Source organism: Clupea harengus, chromosome 11 (genome assembly GCF_900700415.2).
Source record: "Clupea harengus chromosome 11, Ch_v2.0.2, whole genome shotgun sequence".
Classification (NCBI taxonomy): domain Eukaryota; kingdom Metazoa; phylum Chordata; class Actinopteri; order Clupeiformes; family Clupeidae; genus Clupea; species Clupea harengus.
Window position 1 is genome coordinate 7062722 of NC_045162.1, and position 27155 is coordinate 7089876.

Sequence of the window (27155 nt, forward strand, 5' to 3'; positions counted from 1 at the left end):
TGCCAAAACTCCGCCAAAACTCAGCTGTGCGTAGGGCCTACCACAGCCTGCTCGGAGAAAATATGTTTTTGCTGAGTACAGAGCATTTTGAAATGTGCTTATTTTAGGCAGCTTCAATCAAGCCGCATGTTTTGGTTCATTACTTACTTGGGTTACTCCAGGTGGGTGGATTTATGATTCCACAGGAAACAATGTTGAGCAATTCCACCAAAGTACTCAATGGGGACCATGAATGGTTTTCAAATTCGTAGGCGTCCTTTAAGATGGAATGGAAAGTAGGCTAGTCTGCCTGTCCCATGCATGATATCCAAATAATCTCCAAGCAGTAACAGCCACAACACTTCAAGGTTCTTTTTCTAGGTGAGTCACGTGCAGATCAAATCTGTTCATTTAATTTAAGGGGCCAAACTCGAAACTACATCTGTTTTCACACTATCGGCTATTGCTGCAAGAGCGCATCCTATTGTAGCCAATGGTATTATTAGCATGCAAACTAAAATATTTTGGAAGTTAAAATGTGCAAGCTAAAAAGGTATGTAGTCATTTTTTTCACCTTTATAATGAGTAATATCATGGCTGTCGAGAGAGATCGATCTAATTATAGTTCGTGGAGTTAGGGTGGTAGTCTGCCGACCGTCCGAAAGCGCGCCATCCCCTTGGGACGATAATTCCTCTTCGTGGAGAATCAGCGGACAAAAACCTGTTACGGAGCAGCAACAGTACGCACAGACTTCTACATGAGTTACAACTTTGTTTTAATGAGAGCAAAGGTAAGCAATTTACATCTTTAACTTACTTTCAACTCATAATTTATATACTCATATACATATACTCATATTCTATATACTCATATTCAGCCTATTTCTGTATTTTAGTCCGCTGAAGACATAAATTACTTTCACCTAGGCTGACAGATTTGGGAATTCGATTATTGAAAGGTAAAAAAAACTATGAATATGTTCATTCAACTTTTAATGTCTGAAATGACTCCGCTTCACTATTCACATGAAAGTGTGGCAGTCTATACTAATGTTTTAGTCATTTGATGTGTTTTCAAGCTCAGGACTGACTCATCTTTTAAAACGATGGTTTTGTATTCAAACTTCATTATGCTGATTTTAAGATGCAGCAAGTTACAGTAAGGCTACGTCAAATAACCCTGCGTGACATTTTAAAAGTCAGAGATTGTTATGAGCCATTTCACAACAGTTTTCTCCATTGATCAGAAACACGCTCTTGGAGAGTAAAGGCTGATGTATTCTTCTGAAGTACAGCATATTACTCTGCGCTTTAAAGGCTGATTTATGGTTGTATGTAGGCTTTATGTAGAGCCCACACACAAGCCTACTCAAGTGAACTATGCTGCTGTGAGTAAATGCAAAAATAAATAGATAGCAAACTAAACTGCATAGACGGCTGTGTTTATAATGTCATTTGTTTGCCTTTTTTTTGCTTACATTTGCTTACATAACGTTACTTAGAAATAGACACTGTAAAATCTGAAACCCCAAAATAAGTTTTAGGTGATTTGCAAGACATTTGCCAGCAATTATCTTACATTAGCAAGCAAACTACCCACAAAGTGGAGAGTACACCAGCAAAGTAAACTGCAGTCAGCAGAGTGATTGGTTTATCAACACCCCCCAAACGTCAGGCATGCAGACCAATCACAGTTGTTGCAGTCTGCATTGCCACAATGTGTAGTCACATTTTTGGGGAGGTGCATGTCAGACTATGCCGCAGTGGTTCCCTAACTTTTTACAGTCATGTACCTCTTCAGACATTCAATCTCCAGCTACGTACCCCCCCGTTTTTTTTCCATGTTTGTAACCGCTGCCACGCCCCCTCCCCCCGCGCACATATTCAGCGTATAACACTTGAAACTGTCAGGGTAGGTCACTAACCGCCGCTGCCACGCCCCCTCCCCCCGCGCATATATTCAGCCTATAACACTTCAAACTGTCAGGGTAGGTCACTAACCTACCTGTAGCTATTTTTGGCAGTGTAATTATTTAGCTGAATATGGGTATACATGAGTATTTCTGGCAATGCGACTTGCCTATTCGGACTATTTAAGATTTCATGTCTATTTATAGCTCAGTTTGAAAATGTAATGGGCTTTTTCACTTTGAAAACGCAAATAAAATGTTCTCCCCGCGTACCCCCTGAACCACTTTGCGTACCCCTGGGGGTACGTGTACCCCAGTTTGGGAACCGATGGACTACTATGGCATAGGGTAGAAGGCTATGGCTATACCTACTGCATTGATTCAATGCAGAATAAATTGGATAAACGGATCGGATAACACGTTATTGTAACCAAAAAATACATCCGAGGTGACTTGCGAGGCATCTCCAGCCACCTATCTAATGTTAGCACATTACCTTACGTTAGCAAGCTAACAAAGTAGGCAGCTTGCTAGCGAAGTAAACAGCGGCCAGCAATATGGCTCAGATCGCAACAACTGTACCAGACGTTTAGGGGTGTGCTGATAAACCAGTCACATCACTATGACTGGTATTTACTTCGCTAGCAAGTTGCTTATTTTTGTACACAGACAGACCATCACACAAGTATAAATGCTCACAACAGTGTAGGCCACTTGCGTAGGCTACCACGCCTTATAATCACATGTGGGCACACTGAGTATTGCTGGTTGTAAATAGAAACACTTGTACAGTTACTGGACTGTTATTTGTGTTATATACATATACATTATTCAGTAGTAAATAGGCTTTCCTCTCCATGAGAAAACCACGAGGCAGTGGTTAGTGTGGTTAGGTATTGTTCTTAATGGAGCGTTTCAACTAAGCTTTGCCTCCCAGGGCCTTCAGAATTAGTACAGAATCCCTTGGTAGTGTGAAGGAATACCTATATAATTTCAGATTGTAAACCTGATCAAATTATTATTATGGAAATGATTATTCTCTGGCTTTTCTAATGGCCTCGGAAGGAACTCATTGTAACCTAGTTACAGTAAATGGCAGCCTGTATGAGAGAAAAGACTAGGTGAGTGGCCAGTGTCTAGAAATGCTTGAAAGTTGTGGGTTTTAATGGAAAAAAATAAATAAATAACCTTCTACAGGGGTGACTCCTTGACCAAGTTTTTAAAAATTGTTCTCTCATGAATATATTACGTCACTGTCAGCAGTTGGCTACTTTTATTCCTTTAAGTATGATGTGCGAGAAAAGGCTTTGGTCCAATACTCTCTTAGTGAACAGGTTACCGAACACATTCTGTCCATGAAAGCCAAGGCTGCTTAAACATTCGTAGGTGTCAGTGTCAGCTCAGAAGTCCACAAAAGTTCAAGCAGATTTTGCTTTCGTGGACAATTCCACAATTTATTTGCATTAATTTGCACTAATTTTAGTCACCATGAGCACTATCTATAGTCCTCTTGGCAAACAGCGAGATTGATATCAATGTGACCTTACAAAAACTATTAATAGAGAGATAAATAGTGGATGGGTGGTTTTAGGCAAACTCAGGGTGCAGGTGCTTTATTTTAGTATACGTTCACCTTATAAGATGTGTGAGTGGTGATAATAATAAATATATATCCACAATCATAGGTAGGTCTTTAATTGAAATGAAGTGATGTGTGTTTTATATCACATCTGTTTCGCATTGCTGATTCGCATAAACTCTACATGGCGTAGAAATGCACATTTCACCAGCGTTTACGCAACTTTTTTGTGCATAGCGATAAAATATATATTTCCAAAGATGCTATTGACGTGAAATATGTTCAGAAATTAAGTAATGAACATTTAGAGGTTTAGAAATGCGTTCGTTACCAATGCCATCAGTATGTTTTGCAACATTAAGATTGTGAAGGTCTTGAGAGAGCTCTTTGCTTTTTCCCATCATGAGATGTTTCTTGTGTGACACCTTGGTAATGAGACACCTTTTTTATAGGCCATCAGTTGGGACTGAACCAGCTGATATTAATTTCTCACTGACAAGGGGCTGGATTGCTTTCTAATTACTGGTAGATTTCAGCCTTTGTCTTGGCTTTCCATGCCTTTTTGCACCTCCCTTTCTTCATGTGTTCAATACATTTTCCCTGTGTCATTTCACATTATTACACATAACTTAATTTCTGAACTTATTTGTTTTGGTTTCATTGTATGGATTACTTGGGTTGTTACCTACATCTGGTGGTCAATAGCATCTTTGGAAATATATTTACTGAGAAAATAAGTGTTCAATACTTATTTTACCCGCTGTATATTCTTAGTAGCAAATATCACTGATATGTGTACTGTTGTTAGTATTGTTTTTATATTCAGTTGTAGTAGATTCATAGATCATTTTCTTGATGCTGTTTTCATATGATTTTTCTGAAAGCAGTTTTCAATAGTTCTCCCTTATGTGGGTCTCTCAGTGGCAAGGAAACCCATCAGTATTCATATTGCTGTGTCCAAGGCTAGGCCGTGTGATATAAGGCAGCATGGGTAAAGTCCTGCTGCTCTGCCTCGTCCTACTGGGGCTTGCACCTGAGACGGGAGGCCAAAGAAGACCGGCGGGACCGAGGGGCAAAGACAGGGGTAAGGCTGCACTTCTTAAAATATCATACCTGTATTTGCACACCTTCATTTCAATGGCAAATCTAAGATGTACACTTGTAGATACTTCTTTGATCCTAGTTATTCATCCCCTTCCTATGGCAGTTGAGAGTCTTTGTAGTTATTGGAACATATTTGTGTAGTCTTGGGAGGGCACTTCACTAGCTGTGTGTAGCCACTGGACCACAGTGGGATGTCCACTAGACTGCTATTGTTAGTAATAATAATAATAATAATACTTTCATTTTATATAGCGCTTTTTCTAGGTACTCAAAGGCGCTTTATTAGTGTGTGGTCACTCGCATTCCCGCTAGACCACAACATACAGTAGTGGAGTCTTTGAATTTTCTCACCTCCCATGGGGGTCGTTTTCCCACATTAAATCTCCCGGCAGGTCAAGTGTGTCCCCTGGAGCTGGCGTTTATCTTGGACAGCTCCGAGAGCGCCAAGCTCCTCCTGTTCGGCAGGCAGAAGGCCTTTGTGGACGCGTTCAGCCGCAGGGTCACGCAGCTGCAGCTGGGCGGCTGGGAACTGGACGCCCGCCTGGCCGTCATCCAGTACAGCAGCACTGTGTTCATCGACCAGCGCTTCTCCGACTGGCAGAACCTCGAGCAGTTCCTGCGTAGCGTCGCCAGCATGAGCTACATCGGCCAGGGCACCTACACCACCTACGCCATCACCAACGCCACGCAACTCTTCACCCAGGAAACCACGCCGGAGAGCATGAGAGTGGCGCTGCTTATGACGGACGGTTCGGACCACCCCAGGAACCCGAACGTGATCGCAGCGACTGCTGAAGCCAAGAGCAATGGCATCAAGCTCTTTGCCATTGGCCTTTCAGACCAGGCCAGGCAGAGTCAAAGCAGCGCCAAGCTACGCTCCATGGCCAGCTCTCCGGCCCAGATGTATGTCCATTCCCTCACAGATGCAAACCTGGAGGAGACGCTTCTCAAAGAGATTGTAAGTATGACCCTATCTGCACTCTAATTTGACATTACCCCCATCACTAGCAGGGTGCTGCTGGGGATTCCTGGCTTTGGGGCTGTTACTCTTTGACAGCCAGGGCTAAAATCTTGGCTGGGGTGGTGGTAGTATCACAGCAGGGTCAAAAGACTGAAACCAAGCGAAACAAAGATGAGTGCCATGGCTGCGTGGTACCTTGTGGGGATACTTGGCCTGCCTTCATCCAGTCACTTCTCATCTGTTGGAGATATTAAAGGACTTTGCCCACGCCCCTATCCTAAAATACAGTGCTTGGTTGCCTAGCTTGTTCGGACTCTCCTTTGAAGGCCTGATGTTTGGACAGCTAGTGTTTCTCGTGAAAATCTAACTTTAACTTTTCATGTTTAGTCACAAATAACAAAATCATATAATTACACACATCATTTTAGCTATTTAGGCAGATCAGAAGTGCCGTTCTATAGTCTAGGACTACTCTGGGTTGATGATGAGGCACTAACAGGAAAGTATAAAAGATTTATACTGGGAAATTCATATGGCAAATAACTCCACAATAGTAACACACATAAAGAAAAAATCCCCATGGCTATGTGTCTGTCTGCTGTATGGAACAAAATTCGTGTAAATCTCAGCCGTGTCCTTAGGGGAAGGTCACTTGTCAATGCTTGAATTAAATCCCGCCGCAGAGGATTTTCCACATGTTCACAGAAGTGGTGGAGGGTGCCCTGGAGGTTAAGCCCTGTCTACTGACACACAATAGTGAGGGCTGTGTTGCAGTACAAACTGAACTGCATTACATTTTTCCCATTTCCATTCGAAACAGAGAGTCTTTACTGATAGCCGGTTGCCTGAGAGAAGAGAAGTAGGGAAGAGTTCGTTCTCTGTGTCCTTGCTGGATTTCTGTGTATTCTTAGATTCTGTGTAGGCATACTTACCAGCGTCTTGTCCATTTTTGTTTTCCCAGAGCGCCATTGCGAAGGAGGGTGTAAGTATTACACAGTTTATATATAATGTCACTGCATCTGTGTTTAACTACCATCAAACTACAATCTTTTTACATACCTACAGGAAGTTTGAGGTTCTAACTTTAACATAACTGTAACTTTAACTTTTAATTCACTTTATTATCTCTTGACACGTTAGTGTCCCAAGGCACAGCCACTAGCGTGCGACTGTGAGAAGGGAGACAGAGGCCTACCAGGAAGTCCAGTGAGTTCACATCCCAAGAGTTCAACAAAACATGCACTTTACTTATATTCTGCGTTTCTCTGTGCCTTTGTAAAAGACATGATGTAAATCCAGTTGAGAATGATTAATCATTAAACAATGATAATGAATGAAGTTTTTGTAAATCAGTTTGTTGTTAATTTCCTTCTAAATTTAGGGTAAAAAGGGAGACGCTGGATATGATGGACCTGCTGGTTCAAAAGGGTCAATGGTAAGAGTACATAGTTGGACAGATTGATTTATTGATTGGCTGGTTGATTATTATTATTTAGATGATTGATTGATTGATTGATTGATTCCTTGACTTGTTGGTTGATCTACATGTGAATGCAAGAATGGATGATAGGGTTACGTTGTATATTGTGTTATTGATGGAGTTAATATGTTTGCATGTGAATTGATCAGTGTCTGATACTTGTAAATCTCCTATGTCAAGGGAGAGCCTGGTGTGGATGGCCGTCCTGGTACTGATGGTACTGAGGTAAACTGTGATTAAAAAGTCACTGGATGCCAATGCCAATTTTTTTCAGGCTTTCATGGACTATTTTTAGTATACAGTAAGTCTTTGAGATTTCATCCTTAATTTGTGCTTTGATTTTGTTTCCGTATCATCAACAGGGGAGATCCGGTTTCAAAGGTGACAAGGTAATGTTTCTTAGATAACAACATCAATGTGGTTTTCCTCAGGTATCCATCAGTTTAACCCATCTTGACTTTCAACATCCAACAATAACCACCATTCAATAAGCTTATCATAATTGTTTACTCTACAATAGCAAATCCATTTAGACCATTTTAGCCTATGTAACCATACATAGCGCAGCCACTGATCCCGTCCATAGTGGACACCCAGTAGTGATGCCATGCCAGATCATTCACACTAATGAGATCACTTCATCTGAACTGTGCTCTTGTAAGGGCAAATGTTACACCCAGGATGCTGCGCTCTTCTAGTGAGCGTCGTTTGGCACTGCCGTCTGTGCAAGTACGGCAGTCCAGACTATTCTCATTTGTAGTTCCACGTTGATGGAATGAACTGCCTAGCACTACCAGAGCAGGGGCGTCCCTCTCTACCTTTTAGGAAGCTTTTGAAGACCCAACTCTTCCGAGAGCACCTCCCGTCCTAACTGGCACTTCGACTAGTGCTTAACTTGCAATTACAGCAGTTACATTCCTGCACTTCTTTTTCTTTTCTATTTCGTTTTTTATATTTCTTATGTAAAGTAGTATTTATTGTTACACCAAGTTCTATTGCTCATAGCTTGACTGTTCTCTCCCTTGTACGTCACTTTGGACAAAAGCATCTGCTAAATGACTAAATGTAAATGTGTTGCAGGGTGAGCGAGGGGACTGCGGAGCCCCTGGGGTAAAAGGAGACGTGGTAAGGCCTCTCCACCACGCACCTCTGTACACAACCCATATGTAGCCTTTGGCCAGTTGTGCGGAGACTAATTGAACCATGCCATTGTTTTTAAAGGGACTGGCGGGGCGGTCTGGGTCGCGAGGATTTAAAGGAGAGCAGGTAGAGTATATATGTTGTCAAATGTATGTTTAAGAGGTTAATCACTTTTATAATTATTTAGGAGGATTATATAAATATTGGGATAGTAAATAATAATCTGTAGATTAGGGAGTACATTATTTTTAATCAGGGAAATGTATTTGGAATGTTTTGTTTTGATTCACGTTTATATCATCAGTATCAGCTGTTAATATCATGAACAGAATGCTAATATAAATGTCATAAGTATGCGAGGAAGATAGACGTATAAAAAAACACTGATTACATCATCTTGATTGCAACGTTGATTGCAACAATCAAAACAAGAGGACCTCGCCCAAAACCGAAAATGTATATTGCGCTGTGTCTTTTTCCCCACCCATGCACTTATGGAATGTGAATTAGGGATTAAGCCTAATCCGGAGGCTAACATGTGTATCTAAAGCAGTGAATCCAGCCTTGCAGGATATTATTCTTTTTCAGGAGTGGACTTTGTGCAGAAGGATTAGCCCAGGCACAGAGTCTCCCAGCTCAACTCTGCCCTCCAGCATTGGCATGGTGACAGTGACTGTTTTGCTGTGATTGGCTGTCGAGAGTTTAGAGGCACCCTACCCCTACTACCACCCCTAGGGTTACTAGGTAGTACTACTACTACTGCATCCACTGCTATTATTACTACTAACACCACCACCACTACGACTACGACTACGACTATGACTGCTGTAGCAACCCCATGGATGTACTGTTTCTTAGAAGTTCTTTGAGTTGAATAAGGACCGAATACAATCTGTTCAGATGATAGAAAGACCATAACAATAGGATTCCTTTGCCTTTGCCTTCACTAGTGAGGGAAAAAGACCTTGATGAGCTGCCAATATCAGACAAAAGAGGCAAATACTGAAGAAGGGTGTGTTGGCTGTAGATCACAGTAAAGTGCACAGTTCATTGGAGGCACATTTTATTGTTTTATTGTATCATTTATTTTATTTTATGGTAATTTCAGTCATGTTATGTCGTGTTATGCTTGGTTTGTTTATTCACCCTAATCATCCATCAGTGATTTACAGCACTTAAGTGGTTCACATCTATTTTGTTTTACTAACTGTGTTTGAGGACATGTTACTTACAAGGTAAGATGTGATGTTTTTTTTCGTTTGTATTTCAGGGTCACTTAGGCCCTCCAGGGGACCACGGTCCAGAGGGACTTCCCGGGCCCAAAGTAAGAGTGCTGAACTTCAGCCAGCAGACTGTCAAAGTGCCCCCCGCCCCTCCACACACACACACACACACACACACACACACACACACACACACACACACACACACACACACACGCACTCACACACACACTCTCACACACATACTCTCACACACGCACTCTCACACACGCACTCACTCACACACACACACACACACACACACACTCTCTCTCTCTCTCACACACTCACACACACACACTCTCACACACACACACTCACACACACACTCTCACACACATACTCTCACACACGCACTCTCACACACGCACTCACACACATACACACACACACTCTCTCTCTCTCTCTCACACACACACACACACACACTCTCTCACACACGCACTCTCACACACGCACTCTCACACACACACTCTCACACACGCACTCACAAACACACACACACACTCTCTCTCTCTCTCTCTCTCTCAGACACACACACACACACACACACACACACACACACACACACACACACACACACGCACATAAAGTGGGAATAACATGTCCATAGCATCCCTGCTGTCCCACTGCCTGGGCTTCCAGAATACTTATGTGTTGACCTTTTCAAAATGGAGCCATCTCAATTTGAATGTCATATTTTTGTGGGGCAGTTTGTATGGCTGAACAAGGGCTGCTTTGATCACAGTGTTATAACTTTTGAACAATGACAGGCACAGTGAAACCACGACATTGAACTAGAAGAAAAAAAAATCACTATATTTCTCAAAAGGCCACCCACTCATTCCCACGATGCCAATTTGGAACCCTTTTATTAGAGTAACATTTGAATTGTTATTGCATTTTGTATGTACAGCAGAATATTACATACAGTAATATCAATGTATTTAAAGAAATTACAGCACATTAATAAAAATATATAATGAAGAATTTATATATAATATATAATGATTCTGTCCAATGTGTGGTCTCTTTATCTAATTCCAGGGAGATCGGGGACCTGTTGGAGCTTCTGGGCCACATGGAGACATTGGCGTAGGATTCCCAGGTCATAAGGTCGGGAGATAGCTATTGTTATTTACAGTATCATATATACTCAATCTGTCATTACAGTTACACATTGCGATGATTATATGACATTTATCATTTACAGTAGTCATCATTCATTCATCATTCATCATTTGGATGTGAGCCTCATGCCGCACGTAATGTCTCGATTATGTGATGTTGTGTGAGGGCTTCCATTTTATTCCGTGGTGTCTTTCAGGGAGACAAAGGCAACCATGGAAGACCAGGACCTGCAGGTCTTGTAGGGGTCGGACAGCCCGGTCAATCAGTAAGATAAAACAACACACTTGCCCTTTCACATATTACATGAGTGCAATTCCCACTAGAAGGTCTCTTGCACAACAATAGTACAATAAAATATTTGTAATATAGATTTACAGGTTTGAACCATTGAACCACTGGTAACGCCAGACCTTCTCTGAAAACGAAAACTAATGCAACAGTGCTCTGTGAATTATTATATGTATTTTATTAAAAATATTGAATTACTTAACATTCAGAATTAATTTGGGTGTTCTTGCAAAGAGCAGTACTGCATTGTTACCTGTTTCATGTATTTGTATATTTAAAATATCTCCAGCTCCCAAGGGTTCTTCCTCTCATGGGGTACTAAAGCACTCTATAACCCCCAAGGGTTCTTCCTCTCATGGGGTACTAAAGCACTCTATAACCCCCAAAGGTTCTTCCTCTCATGGGGTACTAAAGCACTCTATAACCCCCAAGGGTTCTTCCTCTCATGGGGTACTAAAGCACTCTATAACCCCCAAGGGTTCTCCCTCTCATGGGGTACTAAAGCACTCTATAACCCCCAAGGGTTCTTCCTCTCATGGGGTACTAAAGCACTCTATAACCCCCAAGGGTTATTCCTCTCATGGAGTGCTTTTGCAACCGTTTTGGCAGTAGAGGTTTCTTTGCATGAAAATAACATAAAACAAAAAAAAAATGTGACTACTTTCAGTTTTGACACACCTTCTGAAGAAGGCGTGAATATGTGTGTCTGTTTGAAGGGTCCTCCAGGGTTAACCGGCTCACAGGGGATTCAAGGCGTTCCAGGTGAGGGTCTACCTGGACCCAAGGTGAGTTGGACGCAGACCTCCAAAATGACAATGACATGATATTCACTTAAGTGCAGGTATCACACCACTCACTCACGGCCACTCACACCCGTCATTCCTCAATGTCACAGGGTGAAAGAGGTTACGAAGGGCCCAAGGGTGGGCGTGGTCCACCTGGACTTGGGAGCAGAGGTGATAAGGTAGAGTACATCAGTTATACTCAGTCCTATATTAATAGAACTCTCAATAGAAGCATGGGACATCAGTTATACTCAGTCCTATATGAATAGAACTCTCAATGGAAGCATGGGGCGGGGGCAATATGCCATAGAATGTGTTATGAACAATGGAAATGAAATTAAATGAAAAGGAATGTTATGCGACACATTTCTTAACTTAGATACTGACCAATAGTCAGTAGAACAGGTGCATCACCTTCTGTAAGATTTGAGGCTTAACTTCCAGGAATGTGCTATGTAGACTGTGTTATGTAGACTGTGATATGTAGACTGTGCTATGCAGACTGTGCTATGTAGACTGTGCTATGTAGACTGTGCTAGGTAGACTGTGCTATGTAGACTGTGCCATGTAGACTGTGCTATGTAGACTGTGCCATGTAGACTGTGCTATGTAGACTGTGCTATGTAGACTGTGCTATGTAGACTGTGTTGATATTACAAGATGGTCTAGAAGGTCTCATGCTAATCCTTTGTTGGTGTACCATTGATGGGAAACTCCCAGTTTCTTGTGCAGGACACAATGAGCTCACAAACATACAGGTCTAGTGTAATTGCGGTGTATTTCCAGTCTGTTATGAAGGTAGTGGATTATGTTCCCTGTAGGGAGATCTCGGACCACCAGGTGAGCAAGGACCAGTGGGAGAACTTGGAGTGGGAATCCAAGGAGACAAGGTTTGACATAATACACTTGTCAAGAGTATCAGGCACATTTGAGCAAAGATATGTCAGGATTAGTAGATGTGTTATGAACAATAAATGAGGTATGTTCACAGTATATGTGACCATGAAGACGTCCAGTTCCCATTGTTATCATCCTGTTGTCCTTTCCCAATCAGGGGGGCCAGGGGCCATTAGGTCCACCGGGTCCGAGAGGCCAGCCGGGCCTGGGGATGATGGGGCCAAAGGTAAGACTGCTGTAAACAAACATACGATCCTGTAATCTTCGTGGATTGGTTTTAGGGGATTTAGCTGTGGCTTTGCTTCTTGATGAAGTCTGTCACATATGTACTCATTTGTGTGGTGTCTAGTGTGTGTTTGCTGTTCACAAACACTTGACGTTCATTTCATATTTTACTCAGACAATCACATCAGTCACATTTTTGTGTGTGGTATGGCTGTGATGTCCCAAATTCTTTTCATGTCTGTTGTCAGGGAAACCAAGGTTTCCCTGGTGAGCCTGGACTCCCTGGAGAGCGGAGCGTTGGGAATCAAGGGCCAAAGGTACCCTTTCATCTGTCATATTCTCACAGAAAACAGAACATTTCACGTGTTAATGTCATATAAATATATATATGTTTTACATTCACATTATTTTGTGGGAAACACAGTTTTCCCATTCGAGAGACTGTTGGCAGAGCTGCAGCATCAGTTTGAAAAGCTCGTATGATATGCAGCACTGTTCTTTTCTCATGGGATGCATTAATGAATCAGCTGGCACGCAGATCTGTAAATCTGGATCTGAAGTCTTTAATGTTTGTTGTCCAGGGGGAGGCTGGTCTACCAGGGCTGGCTGGAGCTTCTGGAATCCCTGGAGATGATGGAACCTCAGGACCAAAGGTGGGAATTCTGGGAATGTTGTCATGTGGGAATGTTGGGAAGGGTGGAATCATCTGTTTACCCATATCACTGACAGTCGAGAAGGGCCATACTCAATTCATATTGAACACAGTTATTAAGCATTATGTTTTATCGTCCATTTCACACTGGTACTTTGCTGTATTATGAATAGTGTGGGTCTTGAATGAATTATGTTTTCTCATGTTCGATGTCAGGGAGATACAGGCTCACCTGGGCCCCGAGGGCAGGATGGACCACCTGGAAAGGGCTCACCTGGAGTGAAGGTACACTGCATGTCAGTCTATTTACAATCAGTTATTGTTTTTGTCTTTTTTTCCAAGCTGAGGAAAATAATGAAAATACTCGTATATGTACATAGAAAAACAAAACCCATAGGCACTGAAATAAAACGTCTGCCCTGCTCGTCCTGTACAAACTTGCTGTCCCTGCAGGGTGACCGCGGGGACAGAGGTGGCCGAGGCTTGCCTGGAGGAGGAGGTACCCATGGACCTTCAGGACCAAAGGTGAGAACCACATTGACTGTGTTATTAACCGAAAATTGCGAGATTGTCAGTCATTTCCACTGACACAGAGAAAAATATCCATATTGTCCATACAATAGCAACAGTCAATTTAAAAAGTGATTAGATTTATTTGACAGTTGTTCTGATAAGGCACGTTACTAATGATGTTTGTTCATATCTGACTAGGGAAGCCCTGGGTCTCCTGGGCCACCAGGTAGCATTGGACCACCAGGGAGGGGTATACCAGGAGCAAAGGTACACACTGGTGGTGCTTCGTTAGTGCCTGGTTGATTTGTATCAGTTCAAGGTTTGTTTCACGGCCTGGCAGATTTTGGAAGGAAGGACATACTGTATAGAAAAGCTCAGGTGTCCTCCATTTATATTTTAGTTTGACACAGCAATTATCAAACCAGGCCTCTAGCGATGACCAGTATCAGTCCATCTGATGCACAGCATGTTACAACACGCTTCACTTGTCTTCACAACTCCAGGGAGACGCTGGTCCAGCCGGTCCTGAAGGCTCAGTGGGGGAACCAGGCATTGGTATTGCAGGCCCAAAGGTAAGCAAGAGAGCACATCCGTCTGTCTGTCCGTCCGTCCCTCCATCCATTCATCCATCCATCCATTCATCCATCCATCCATCCATTCATCCATCCATCCATCCATCCATCCATCCATTTATCTATTCATCAATCCATCCATTCGTCCGTCCATCTGTCCGTCCATCCATCCATTCATCCATCCATCCATCCATCCATCTATCAGTCCGTCCATCCATCTGTTCATCTGTTCATTCACCCCCCCCCCCCCCCCCCCCCCCCCCCCCCCCCCCCCCCCCCCCCCCCATCCATCCTTCCAAATGAAAACACTGAGCTTTCCCTGTGTTGAGATGACATGATTCCCAACGTGTTGTTCCTGTTATAGGGTGACCGCGGAGGACATGGCCCTCCTGGTTATCCTGGGGTCAAAGGGCAGGGTTATCCTGGCCCACAGGTAATTGCAACCATTTTGAAAATGAGCACCACTACTACTACAACTACAAATTCTACTATTACTAATACTATTCCTTCTGCTATTGGAAATTATTTTAACTAAATAAAATACAAATGTATTCAAGCTCTTGAAATGGTAAATCAACCTTTTGTCCTACTTAGGGGGCTCCGGGAGAACAAGGATCAATAGGAGAACCTGGTCCTGAGGGACAAGGTTTACCAGGGCCAAAGGCAAGTCAGCTGTACCGCTCACAATAATATAGGCTACTGAGACCTCAGTGCAGCACACGTCATTTGAATCAATAGCTTTTAGAAGATAATGTGAGAATAAATTAACAAAATGCATTTTTTAATTGGCATACAAATAAAGCACAGGAAGTAATATATATATATTTTTTTTTTTATCCCTCAGGGAGACCGGGGCGCCACAGGACTGCCTGGGTTTCCCGGGGCAACAGGCATTGGAGAGATGGGGCCCAAGGTGAGAAGCTACGCTATTAGCATTTCATCCCTGACATCTCACATAGTTTAAAGCCTTGGAAGTTATATTTAGTCATTTGACAGGACTTTTTTAGCAAAGCCTTGGACAATCCAGGGAGATCCTATATTAGCAGTATTTCTTCTTCTGTTTTACTCCTATAACATTATTTCTCTTAAGCCAGAGAAGAGAAAGTTCTTCAATTAGGAATGTAAAGTATATTGTGAGTATTGTGTGATATTGTGTAAAATACATTGAGTGAAGTGCTCTGATCCTTTCCTCTTAGGGACCCATGGGTCCGGTAGGCCCACCAGGTCCACAGGGCCCACCAGGGGAAGGCATCCAAGGACCAAAGGTCAAGTTCCTGTTCAGAAATAGAGTCTTCATGCTTTGTTTAATGTTATCTTCTTGGCCTTGAAGTTGCTTGCTAATGCCATAATGTAACAGTTGGGCAATATGAAGTATTGTGTCACACTACCATTTTGCTTTCTAAGCACGAATAGGTGTTGACCTTTCTAAGCACGAATAGGTGTTGACCTTTCTAAGCACAAATAGGTGTTGACCTTGTGTGTTTTCCTTTTCACTCCAGGGTGATGGAGGCTACCAAGGGGTGCCAGGCCCTAGAGGTCCTCCAGGAGAAGGACTCACAGGTGTTAAGGTAGGACATGTCAGACAAAGCCCAGGTGACCAACCTGCACACACACCACACCAAGGTTGTCCCTCGTGGCACCAACAGGAGCAGCGCTCCAAATTCCATTGTATGCAAATACAATGACAATAAAGGCTTTCAATTTTCAATAGTCATGTCTGGTTATGGATGTATGTCAATCCCATCCTGCACACACCACACCAAGGTTGGTCAGGTCTGGTAATGGATGTATGTCAATCCCATTGTGCAAACACTGTGATGTTTATTATGAGCCTGTAGGGGGACAGAGGCTTCGCTGGGGAGAAGGGCAAGAAAGGGGACGGAGGAGGACACGGAGAGCCCGGGGCGGAAGGACCAGTGGTATGCATCACATCTCTTGCTTCATCTCTTCATCTTCATCTGCTTCATGTCTTCATCATAGAGGAGGACGCCAAAATGCACAGATAATTCTCATATTGCTTTATCCATGCAAGAGAGCATAATGGAGTTAGCGTTGATCTGTTGACTGCAGTGTGAGGATCCGTCTGTGTCTGAAGCCAAGATATGTGGCGACAGTGGTACAGGAGGTAGAGAAGTCGGTTAGTAATCAGAAGGTTGCTAGTTCGATTCCCTGTCGAAGCGTCCTTGAGCAAGACACTGAACCCCTAATTGCTCCTGATGTGCAGTGTGCCATCAGTGTAAAAAATGTAAAATGTGTATACATCCTTGTAAGTCGCTTTGGATAAAAGCGTCTGCTAAATGACTAAAAAAAATGTAAAAAAAATATGTTTCTTGAATTCTAGGGTAGAGGAGGACCAAAAGGAGAGCCTGGTCTGACAGTGAGTGAATCCAAACCTCTCACTAATATGGCCCATGGGCATTTGTAGAGTTATATGTTAATATTTGTTGACCATGGTGATATAATTGCTTCACAAATCTATTCCAATTTATATCCAATAGAGAGAAGAGGTCATTGAAATTGTCCGATCAATATGTGGTATGTTTTAACACACTGAACGTCACTGACATAAAACTATACTGTACATCACAAAACCTGATCCATTCATTTGAGAATCCATCATCAAACTTCAATACTGGATCTTCTTTTTTTATGTTCTTAAAAGTTGTGCTTTTTACTGCAGTCTCTGATTCTTGAATGCATCTATGCCAGAGTTTGGGGTTTTGGCAAAAGTGCTTGCCAGTAAATGTAGAGTGATTTTGTATGACTATGGCTCTAAGTATTATCCATGTATTATGGCACCTAATTCTTCATCTGAGGCCTCCACGTGTCCTAGGCTGTGGGGTGAAGTGCAGAGTGAACCCGCTGGAACTCGTCTTCGTGATCGACAGCTCCGAGAGCGTGGGCCCGGAAAACTTCGATGTGGTCAAGGACTTTGTGAACGGCCTGATCGACCGCGTGTCCGTGAGTGCCGACGTGACCCGCGTCGGCGTGGTGCTCTACAGCCACATCAACGTGGTGGTGGTGGACCTCGCCCAGCAGGCGATGCGCGACAACGTCAAATCCGCCGTGCGCCGCATGATCTACATGGGCGAGGGCACGTACACGGGCAGCGCCCTCCGCAAGGCCAATGAGCTGTTCCGGGCCGCCAGACCGGGCGTGCGGAAGATCGCCGTGGTGATCACGGACGGACAGACGGACACCCGTGACCAGGTGAAGCTGGAGGATGCCGTCAGGGAGGCCCACTCGTCCGGCATCGAGATGTTCGTCATCGGGGTGGTCAACCAGAGTGACCCGTTCTTCGGAGACTTCAAGCAGGAGCTCAACACCATGGCCTCCGACCCAGACGACGAGCATGTTCATGTGATAAGTGACTTTGCCACACTACCAGGTATGCATTTTGATACACTCGAAAAAGTTTATATATCTGATTAACATCATAGTAACAGAACAGTCATATTAAGTTTTGGCAAGTAAAGGTAGTTCTCTGGCAAACTGAATATCTTTACTAATGTATTTTAAAGTAAAACAGAAGTAAAAACTGAGCTACACACCCTATTTTTATAGAGTGCAAGTGGGATATTGTGTGAGTAGTGGGATATTATCCTGAAAAGGATTTTGTGTTGCGTCCGATCCAGCACAGAAGAATGCTGTTGGAAAGTTGTGTTGTTTACGTGGGGAACGTCCAGTTCTTCAGCGTGTTGTTCTGTGTGTTTCTCGTGACTCATCCAGTTCTGGAGCGACAGCTGCTGAAGCACATCTGCGAGACTAATGAAGGAGCCCTGTTCAGCCGCCTCCCAGGCTCCCATCTCACCCCTGGCACTCGCACCCCATGGGCAGACGCCCGGGAACTGCCCGAGAGGACGGACACTCCCACGTTTACCGGAGACCACAGGAGGACGCACATGATGGTATCATCGTTAAACGTGTTAGGCTGCTACGGGTCTTTGGAGAGGCAGCACTGCCCTCAGCAATGGAGTGGGATCGCAGCTTTATTCCCAGTAGTTGCATGGTCTGAGTCATCCTTGGCACGGGGCCTGGAGTGAAAGGGCTGGCCAATACCCCCATCTAGCTGTCATTGAGGCACCTCTGAAATTACAAGATGAATCAGAGATGTTCCATGAGACCGTATCGTATATACAGACTCATGAATCAGAACAACCTAGCTAGAACAACCTCTCCATTATATCCATTTCAACCCCTTGGGATAAATAATAGATCTAATTATTTGGGCTGAACATGACATGTTAGAAATGAGCTGCTGCTGCTACTTTCAAGATCTTATGCAAACTACTGATACTGTTAACTACTGACTGATACTTTTGCAGACTACTGATGCTGTGTAAATCTGACTTTCAGCCGGGATCTCCTGGGGAGCATGTAGGTCCATCAAGACCCGCCATAGACGTTACCAGCAGAGTGGACGGTGGGAAGTCCTGGTGGTATAACGGAGTGTTCCCACTCGTCCCTTACCATCCCCCTGAGGATGTGGACTGGCATTCCCATAGACCTAGGCACAGGATGCCCACACAGACTCAGCCTCCTCCAGTACCAAGCCCACAAACTTCCATCATAGTACCGAGCAGCTTTATACAAGGTAGGCTATAATTTTCTTTATACAAACATATTCATGAACTATGAATATTTGTCCCTATATTTTTCGTAAATAAGGGTATGAGGGAAACCAACAATCTTTCAACTGGAGTGTAATTTTAATTCAAAATATTTTTTTTTGCCAGACTTAAATCCAGCTGGCAAGTGATTTCCCTCATGCTTTTTTTCCCCCAGATGAAAAATGCAAAGATGTTCTGGAACCAGGTTCATGTCGGGACTATGTGGTCAAATGGTACTACGACCGCAATGCCAATGCATGTGCGCGGTTCTGGTATGGAGGATGTGGAGGCAACAGGAACCAGTTTGAGTCTGAAAAGAGCTGTAGGAAGGCCTGTGTGGGAGAGTAGCCCTTTGTCACAGGAGACAGTGAAATATACTTGTGCAGTACTATTACATAGTGCATCGCCTCAGAACAAAAACGTATTGGAAAGCATGTACTGTATGTCATAAGATATTTACATATATCCAACTTGCTTTAAGTACTCAGAACATAGGAATTTTATAAGTACCTCAAAATATAAAAAACTTGACACTGATCAATCTATATATGGAAATACAGTATTTTTCCGTATCCATAGGAAATGGTGCTACAATTTTAATTTCCAAAATCACTCCAAGAAAGTCCAGCTTACACTATGAAGAAAGAATTGTATTCCATAGCCTTTTATATATCCAGTGAACGGGTCCAACTACGTGGAACAACACTTCTTATTCATGTAGCAGGCTTATGCAGTCTGTATTCAACCCTTCTTATTCATGTGGCGGGCTTATGCAAGCTATATTCATTTGCCACAGACACAAAATGCTGCATATCAATATCACACGTGCCTTTACAATCTGCAGAATGTGTAGTATTGAGATTTTGCTCAGGCCTTCGAGAACTTTACTCTCGCTCATCTGCTTGGACAGACTTGTTTTTACATACAGTGCATACATGCATACTTACATACGGTGGGCCTTCTACAGCTCAGGGTGGGACCAGAATGTGGATGCTCAAAGATGAGCATAATACAAGATATGCCTGTTCTCAACTGCTTGTCCCAATGCTCTCTCGCAATAATCTTCAACATTCAACAACTCATAACATTCTGCTGTGTTCCAGAATGGCATAGCCTGTATGTATCACAGTGCTAAACTATTAACATGGACATGAAACAAATGTACTGTATTTCAGTTTAACAGCTTTATCTAATGAGGATGTTGTAAACTCTGTACAACATGAAATAAATGTTTGAATAAAAAAAAAAAAAAAAGGGTTGAATAAAAAAAAAAAATTCTACAATGCCGTGATGTTTTTTTCCCCTTGTTGTTTTAACGTCAGTGGGTGTTCTTTGAAACCGATATGTAATGTATTCCCAGGCTTTAGTGTCTAGGTGTGATTTTCTGCTTGGATCGTAACATGCATTCCTGGAAGAGGTCAATAATACAAACCTTTAGATCTGCCCAAAGACAAGCCATACATAATCACACATCGTCTCGTAAAAGCTCTTCCAGTGGGACACTTGTGGGAGATTACATTTGAAGGACCACAAGATCTTCAAATTAATAGCTGCTGCCAATTATCTTAGACATTACTGTCTACAAGCAACCCACTGGAAAGAATCTATGAGATACTTATGCCCAAGAAGCTACAAAGATTCTCTGAAAACTTTCCCCCTTTCTGAAGAATCACTTGACCAGTGTCATGGCATCAGTCTTTAAGCACTTTTCAAAAATGTGGAAATTGCCCGTTGAAGTTTGACAATGAAATTCACGGTTGAAAGGACCTCAATTCAGGGCTCCAATTAGCTCATTTTGGCCTATTCTTGGCAAGAGTAGGGCTTTGAAGAACATCTTTGGCTCTGCATAGGAGCATAAACTTTCAGGGCCATTTCACCTTCTTACAACAATGTCTATATTAAAACAACCACTTCCATGAGTAAAGGAGGGTAATTGAGCATGCTTTTGTGACGATAAATGAATCCCAGAAAAGCTTTTGAAAAATAGAGATTTTAATAATTTTAATAATTGTGTGTCACTCCCCACAACAGCGGTTGGTCCATAGAAATCACTTGTAGAACACAAGATACGAGGACATTACGATGTAGCCAGGGTTGCTTGCTGGATTGGGGTCCATTCCGTCGTATAACCCGAAGTAGAGGATACTGTTGGTTCCACTCCAGTCCAGCTGTAATCACACACAAGCAGAGTCAAAGGAGAGGACTGCATTTTGTTTAGCGGAGTGCAAGGTCTGAACCTACTATGCAGAAAAAAAATGCACTATGGCATTTTTATTGTTTCTTGTAAAACCTAAGCACCTAATTTGCGTTGCAATGTCGGTAGTATGAAGATCCTCTCCATTTCATGTAGCCAACTGAATAGAGTTGAAATACACAGGCTTTATTGGCCAACTGAATAGAGTTGAAATACACAGGCTTTATTGGATTCTCACTTTCATGCCACAATCAGTTGTGTGGAGTTTAAGGACCAATTGGATCCACTTACTCAAACACAGAAGAACGTCTCACTCATCCATCAGGGCCCTTCATTTAAGTCCTCAAGGAGGCACATGGGCTGTGGTGCTCTAAATGACTCACTCTTCAGAGGGACTGACTCAGTCAGACATAATACTTTAAATTGTGAATAACTTCGCAAAAACTTTTTGGGAAGTTTGAAAAATGAATCATTCAATCACACTTGTTGCTTGTTTACTGAATTCAATTGAAAAGACACGCAATCTTTTCATGAAGAACCAATAACACCCTAGAGCCCCTCAATGGTTGTTACCTGTTTGGTGATATCAACCCTCCAGGGATTGACCTGCAGTCCATCGCACCAGCCTCCTCGCCCGTACAGCCAGGTGCCATGCTCGTTGGGCACCGCTCCTTCTGCCACGCGAAGGGCACAACCCAGGGCGGATCCTGCACAGGGCATCAGGGGTAAACAAAGTAATGCACGTCAGAAATATCATTTGAATTGAGCAAATATGTTTCCATACAGATCTCAGCAACATAATTCAACCCTGGCAGAAAAGCTCTAACATATGTTTGTGCTTACGCTTGTGCATATGTTTGTGCTTACGCTTGTGCATATGTTTGTGCTTACGCTGTATTACATGTCTGATACATCTCACATGTCCCATTGCTGGAAGACTGTTCTAGTCTATGCCTGAGAGTCAGGCCATTTCTCAACAGTAACACTGGGGCTTATGTCCCGAGTGGATACACCCAGAAGGAAGCAGTGGCCACAGTGATTTTCTTAGCTTGTCAGCTAAATGTCGGGATCATTTTGATTAGAGAATCTTTACTCATTATTTTTGTAAATAGTGTAGTTAGAATTGGTACTAGAGTAAGTATTTAAACTTGGCTAATTTTTTACAAGTACCCCGGTAAAAAGTTCACGTGTCTCAGAATTCTACATGCCAAACTCGGTCACCTCTGTCACAGGCACACATCACATAAAAATCCATTTTCTTACCTGCAGAGTCGAAAATGCGAGTGTTATTGAAGATGCCATTGACCAGGACATGATGTGAGGTCACACAGAACTCTCCACAGCCATACTCATCGCTCCCATGGCCAGTGATGACGGCATACAGCTCAACCTTACACACACACACACACACACACACACACACACACACACACACACACACACACACACACACACACACACACACACACACACACACACACACACACACACACACACACACACACACACACACACACACACACACACAATGGTTTAAAAAGTCAGTGTGACATTTCATGTAAAAACACCCATTTGAACTACACAACATGTTAAAAAGGGTATGATTGGGCTTGGGTATGATTGGAATCTAATGGGTCTTAGTATATATTATTACTACATCAAACATTATACAAATATACAGCATAATAATGCAAGGTAATTGAATGATTAACTAATTAATTATTAATTCAAGGTGCATTAACCAAAAGGATATGTCAAAGGGCCAATTTAATATTGTCGTATTCTAGAAAAGTATAACTCATCTGATGATTACCTTCTTGGTTGAGGCAGGAATTGTAAACTTCAATGGCTGGAATCTCTTATTGTAACCCTTGTCAAATGTACCTCCTCCAAACAATGATGTCAATTTGAAGGGTTGGAGCCTTTCAATATCGTCCGTCTCTTTGACTAAAAAGGCTAGAACAGCATTTTTGACATTTCATTAGACTTTGTCCCCTAACATTTGCACAAGTTGCAGTACAAAGTTGGTTTTCATTGTATTATAGGTAGAGGAAAACTTATTAAAAAAAAGCTCTGGTATATGTTCACAACCAACCAGAGTAAAACAAATGCAACCCATGAAGTATATCTCACAGAAACACAGCTTGATATCTCTGTATAAAGGCAAGGGTAGACATGTTTTTGAAGAAGAGGCTATTGCAAAGAAGAGGGATGAAGAGGGATGAACAGGTCCAGATGCCCCTCCAGAGACTAATTTCTCTCCCCTTCTCCCCACTCTTAACGAGACACCTGTGGAGTTCCTGGAACACTGTCTCTCCTCTCTGGCCTCTCTGTGTCGAGCTGAAAGCCTTTTGGCCTCCGCACCGACAGCAGCCCCGAGGGAACATGAGCCGTACCGCTCAGGGACAAGAACATCAGCCGGATGCCGGATCATTGGTGTTTATCTCAGGGACAAACCAAAGACCAAAAAAACTAAACAAACCAAACATCAGGAAAACAGAAAGAAAGAAAGAAAGAAAGAAAGAAAGAGAGAGAGAGCCTAAGAAGCTTTGATGTTTGGACTCTTCAAAGCCATTTTACCTGATTTTCAACTAATTTAGTTGGCTTATACCGTGATGCCAATACCCTCACAAAATTTGCATTTGTTCAGCATAGATATATCTTTAACAACGTAGTGTCACAGAGAAAAGCTGGTGTGCCTCTGACCTGATTGGTTGCTGTGACTGAAGCGAAGGTTGAGCGACACCACCCAGGGCATGGCCCAGGCCACGGTCTTCATGGTGAACGCACATCTCCCAGAATTCAACAGGGGCATGAGCGGAGACACGTCAGTGATCCAGCGGCCGGTACCTCTGTTGGACATGAACACACAGCGCACGTGCACGTGTCAGAGAGTTAGCAAACACATTGGTGCCAGTTACATTAAGCCAATCAAAACTCACAGCAAGGAATCTGTCCTGAGTTCCTGAGTTAGGTTGGAAACAGGGAAGGGATTTAATGGAGCCATCCAAGAGGAAGTAATCTCCGTTCAAAAGCTGGAGGAGCACTACATGCTCATGAGTCTGTAACCTTCGGAATGCCGTGATCCAGCGGCCCAGCTCCGCGTTGCAGGATGGGCCGAAGTGATCGCAGCACACAAACAGCTGCGCGGTGTGGTCCCAGTGAGCGCATGTTTCATCCCGTCGACCAGGACAGGACAGGGAGGCGTCCAATTCCAGCACGTTATATTCCAGCACACCTGCCAACAAAAGCACAAAAACCCACATGGTTAATGAGGCCCATTTTGTGGAAAAGCAAACTCCACACTGTCCAAGAAGCCAGACGATGCAGACGCGGGGAGAGACACACCTGCGGGGAGGTCCACTGTGGCCTGAGCCCCATGTTCCCCCTGCATCTGGACGCGGTCAAACACAGGCACCACTGTAGCTGGCCTCTCCAGGTGTCCACGCAATCCCTCCTGGTAGTCAAACCTACAGGGCCAAGAAGTGATATGCAATCCACGCTTTAAGACTTTACACTTACAGCTCTGCCTCTTTCTGTATATAATAATAGTTTTTACACAGTTGTATACAATAACAGTCGTACGTAACAAATTAACACTTTCTTGGTATTGTGTGTGTGTGTGTGTCAACAAATACTTTTGCCGAACAGACTAATCTTGAAATGAGGAAAAGTTTCTACTAGCTGGCATCAATACAAGGAAAAGGACTGTGAAACACTGCACACGTTCAACCTCAACTCTTTCAAGTCTTACTCTTACTTTACACCTCGACCTGCTTCTGTATGCAACAATAGTTGACTCAAAACATAGGGCAAAACATATGGATATTACTCTAATCACATCCTGATTCTGATGGCATCAACATGCTGTACATTGTTAGTTAAAACTAGATGACTCGGTTCACTGACCACTGAGCCTGCCAGTTGAGGAATCTGAAAGTGGGGTAGAGGAGCCAGCCCATCTCTGCCAGCGCCCCCTGCTGGTCGAGGCCAAAGAAGAAGTTCGGAGAGGGGGTGGTCTGGAATGACACATTCACCGCTTTCCCAGCTCTAGACAACCACCAGACATAGAGAGAACCGAGAGTAAGAACAAACACTAAATCAGGAACTGTAAAAAGGAAGTGAGCAAAGGTTAACGGAGAATATGTTGACAACAAACAACACTGTGTCAAGTTTCACTAATGCTCCAAGCTTTCATATGAGTGCAGTGCAGTATACATCATCACGTCCAAATGAGAAAAATACCGAAGGGCACTGTCAACTGATGTCTCCAAGTGCACCATGGCAGCAGGGATTCCTAGCGCAGTGTTGCATTCCCCTCCAATGCAGTTCATGTCTTTGATTGGCTGTCCAGCAGAGGCGTACACCACAACTCCCACAGCTTTAGAGGCTGCCATGTTCTTCACCTGAGACAGAATGAAACAATCTGACCCAAAATGAACAATCTGCTATCTTTTCGCATGATTATGTATGTACACTGGCTTTGACTAACCGCAAATATCAAGCTGAGAGAGAAATACATTTACTGTGAGTAATTCAATTCAATTGTATTTATATAGCGCCAAAACAATAAAATAGTCTCAAGGCGCTTTACAGAGCCCAGGGTCTGACCCTCCTTATAGCAAGCACAATAGTGACAGGGGCAACAAAAAAAACTCCCTGTTAATCAGGGAGAAACCTTAAGCAGACCCGCAGCACATAAGGGGGGAGGGTGGAGTAAGGAATTTAGTATACACTAACAACACATATATATATATATAGGGCCTAGCACTCATTGATACGAATGATATAGTTACCCAACATACCTTAGTGAAAAACGAACAACCGCCCTCAGAAACCCATGCCACGGCACCTGCAACTGAGGAATTGGGAGTACAGCCATCACCTCCATCCTTCAGTCTGTATGGCTTCTGGTCCCAGTATCCATTCAACCAATCATACCTGGCGTTCAGTCGCTTGGTAATCAAAGGCAGGTCCCATTCTGTAGGGAGGAGAGATCTTTTGCATGAATCAAACTAACATGGGAGAATACATGTTTTGATTGATTTGACATTTATTTTTTTACAATATTATACAAAATAGTTTATTCCTGCCCTGCTGCCTCCTTCCAAAAGCAATAAAAAAAGTAAAGCCCCAGAGTAAAACGAACCTGTGGAGGTAAACACGGCTTGAGCCAGGCCGCAGTTGTGTCCAGTACAACCCCAGGAATATAGGACCTTTGGGATCCAGTTGCCCAGTGCAAAAACAGGGACAGGCGAAAAATGTAATCTGGAGAGGACATCTTTCCCCCTGTGAGCAAAGTCGAAGAAACAGTTAATTCTGAAACGTGGATCTTTTAAAGGAACTTTAAAGAAAGTGTATTGAGGACAAACACCGTGGAATGACTTGTGCCCAGTAAGACCATGATCTGTAATCACCTTCATACAAATCAAATTGCCATCATGCATAATTATCAATTTAATGTGTGGGACGCTTTAAGTTTACCTGTGAGAGCCCGACGCAATGCGATAGACCATCTCCCTCATCCAAAGCGCATCCTTAGCAGCAGTCTCATCCAGTGACAAAAATAGAACATGAGTGTTTTCGGGCAGGTACTCAACCAAGTCTGTCAGCGAGGCGTTTGAGGACCACAAGCACTCCAAGAAAGCCGAATTGTTAGTGAAGGCATGGAAAATCACGGACCACTTCTTTTGTAGGGGGTATATGAATTCCCCGTCCAACGTCTTAATCTGAAATGGCGCTGCGTTGTCCCCCGGTTCAAATCCTGTAATGTCATTATGTTTTCTTTGAGATTTCAAGTTGATGGTTTCAGTGTATAGCGGCAATTCGCGCCTTTCCTCATCTAAATTATGGGAAAGTCTCAGTGGTGACGA

General features: G+C 43.1%; 2 protein-coding genes across 2 annotated transcripts; one reads left to right on the plus strand and one right to left on the minus strand.

Annotated features, from left to right (window-relative positions):
• Nucleotides 1–223: 223 nt before the first annotated feature.
• Nucleotides 224–20342, plus strand: col28a1b (collagen, type XXVIII, alpha 1b). The gene is made up of 36 exons (XM_031576818.1): nt 224–770; nt 876–938; nt 4431–4552; nt 4965–5530; nt 6495–6515; nt 6674–6739; nt 6915–6968; nt 7194–7238; nt 7376–7402; nt 8094–8138; nt 8235–8279; nt 9424–9477; nt 10463–10531; nt 10743–10811; nt 11551–11619; nt 11730–11798; nt 12441–12509; nt 12674–12742; nt 12990–13058; nt 13323–13394; nt 13610–13678; nt 13847–13918; nt 14105–14173; nt 14410–14478; nt 14843–14911; nt 15073–15141; nt 15323–15391; nt 15675–15743; nt 15978–16046; nt 16317–16397; nt 16820–16855; nt 16977–17013; nt 17312–17866; nt 18208–18386; nt 18835–19072; nt 19264–20342. The coding sequence occupies exons 3-36, from the start codon at nt 4456–4458 to the stop codon at nt 19434–19436; spliced, it is 3498 nt and encodes a 1165-aa protein (XP_031432678.1). The 5' UTR covers nt 224–770; nt 876–938; nt 4431–4455; the 3' UTR covers nt 19437–20342.
• A 720-nt stretch (nt 20343–21062) lies between these two features.
• si:dkey-256h2.1 (uncharacterized protein LOC337520 homolog) lies at nt 21063–27152 on the minus strand (the record flags this gene model as incomplete). Its single annotated transcript, XM_031576066.1, has 12 exons — nt 21063–21256; nt 21856–21989; nt 22546–22672; nt 23096–23238; nt 23989–24134; nt 24352–24520; nt 24631–24752; nt 25192–25332; nt 25528–25688; nt 26088–26263; nt 26432–26571; nt 26767–27152. Coding segments are annotated over 12 exons (1965 nt in total), but the record flags the coding sequence as incomplete, so codon positions are not given.
• Nucleotides 27153–27155: the final 3 nt, after the last annotated feature.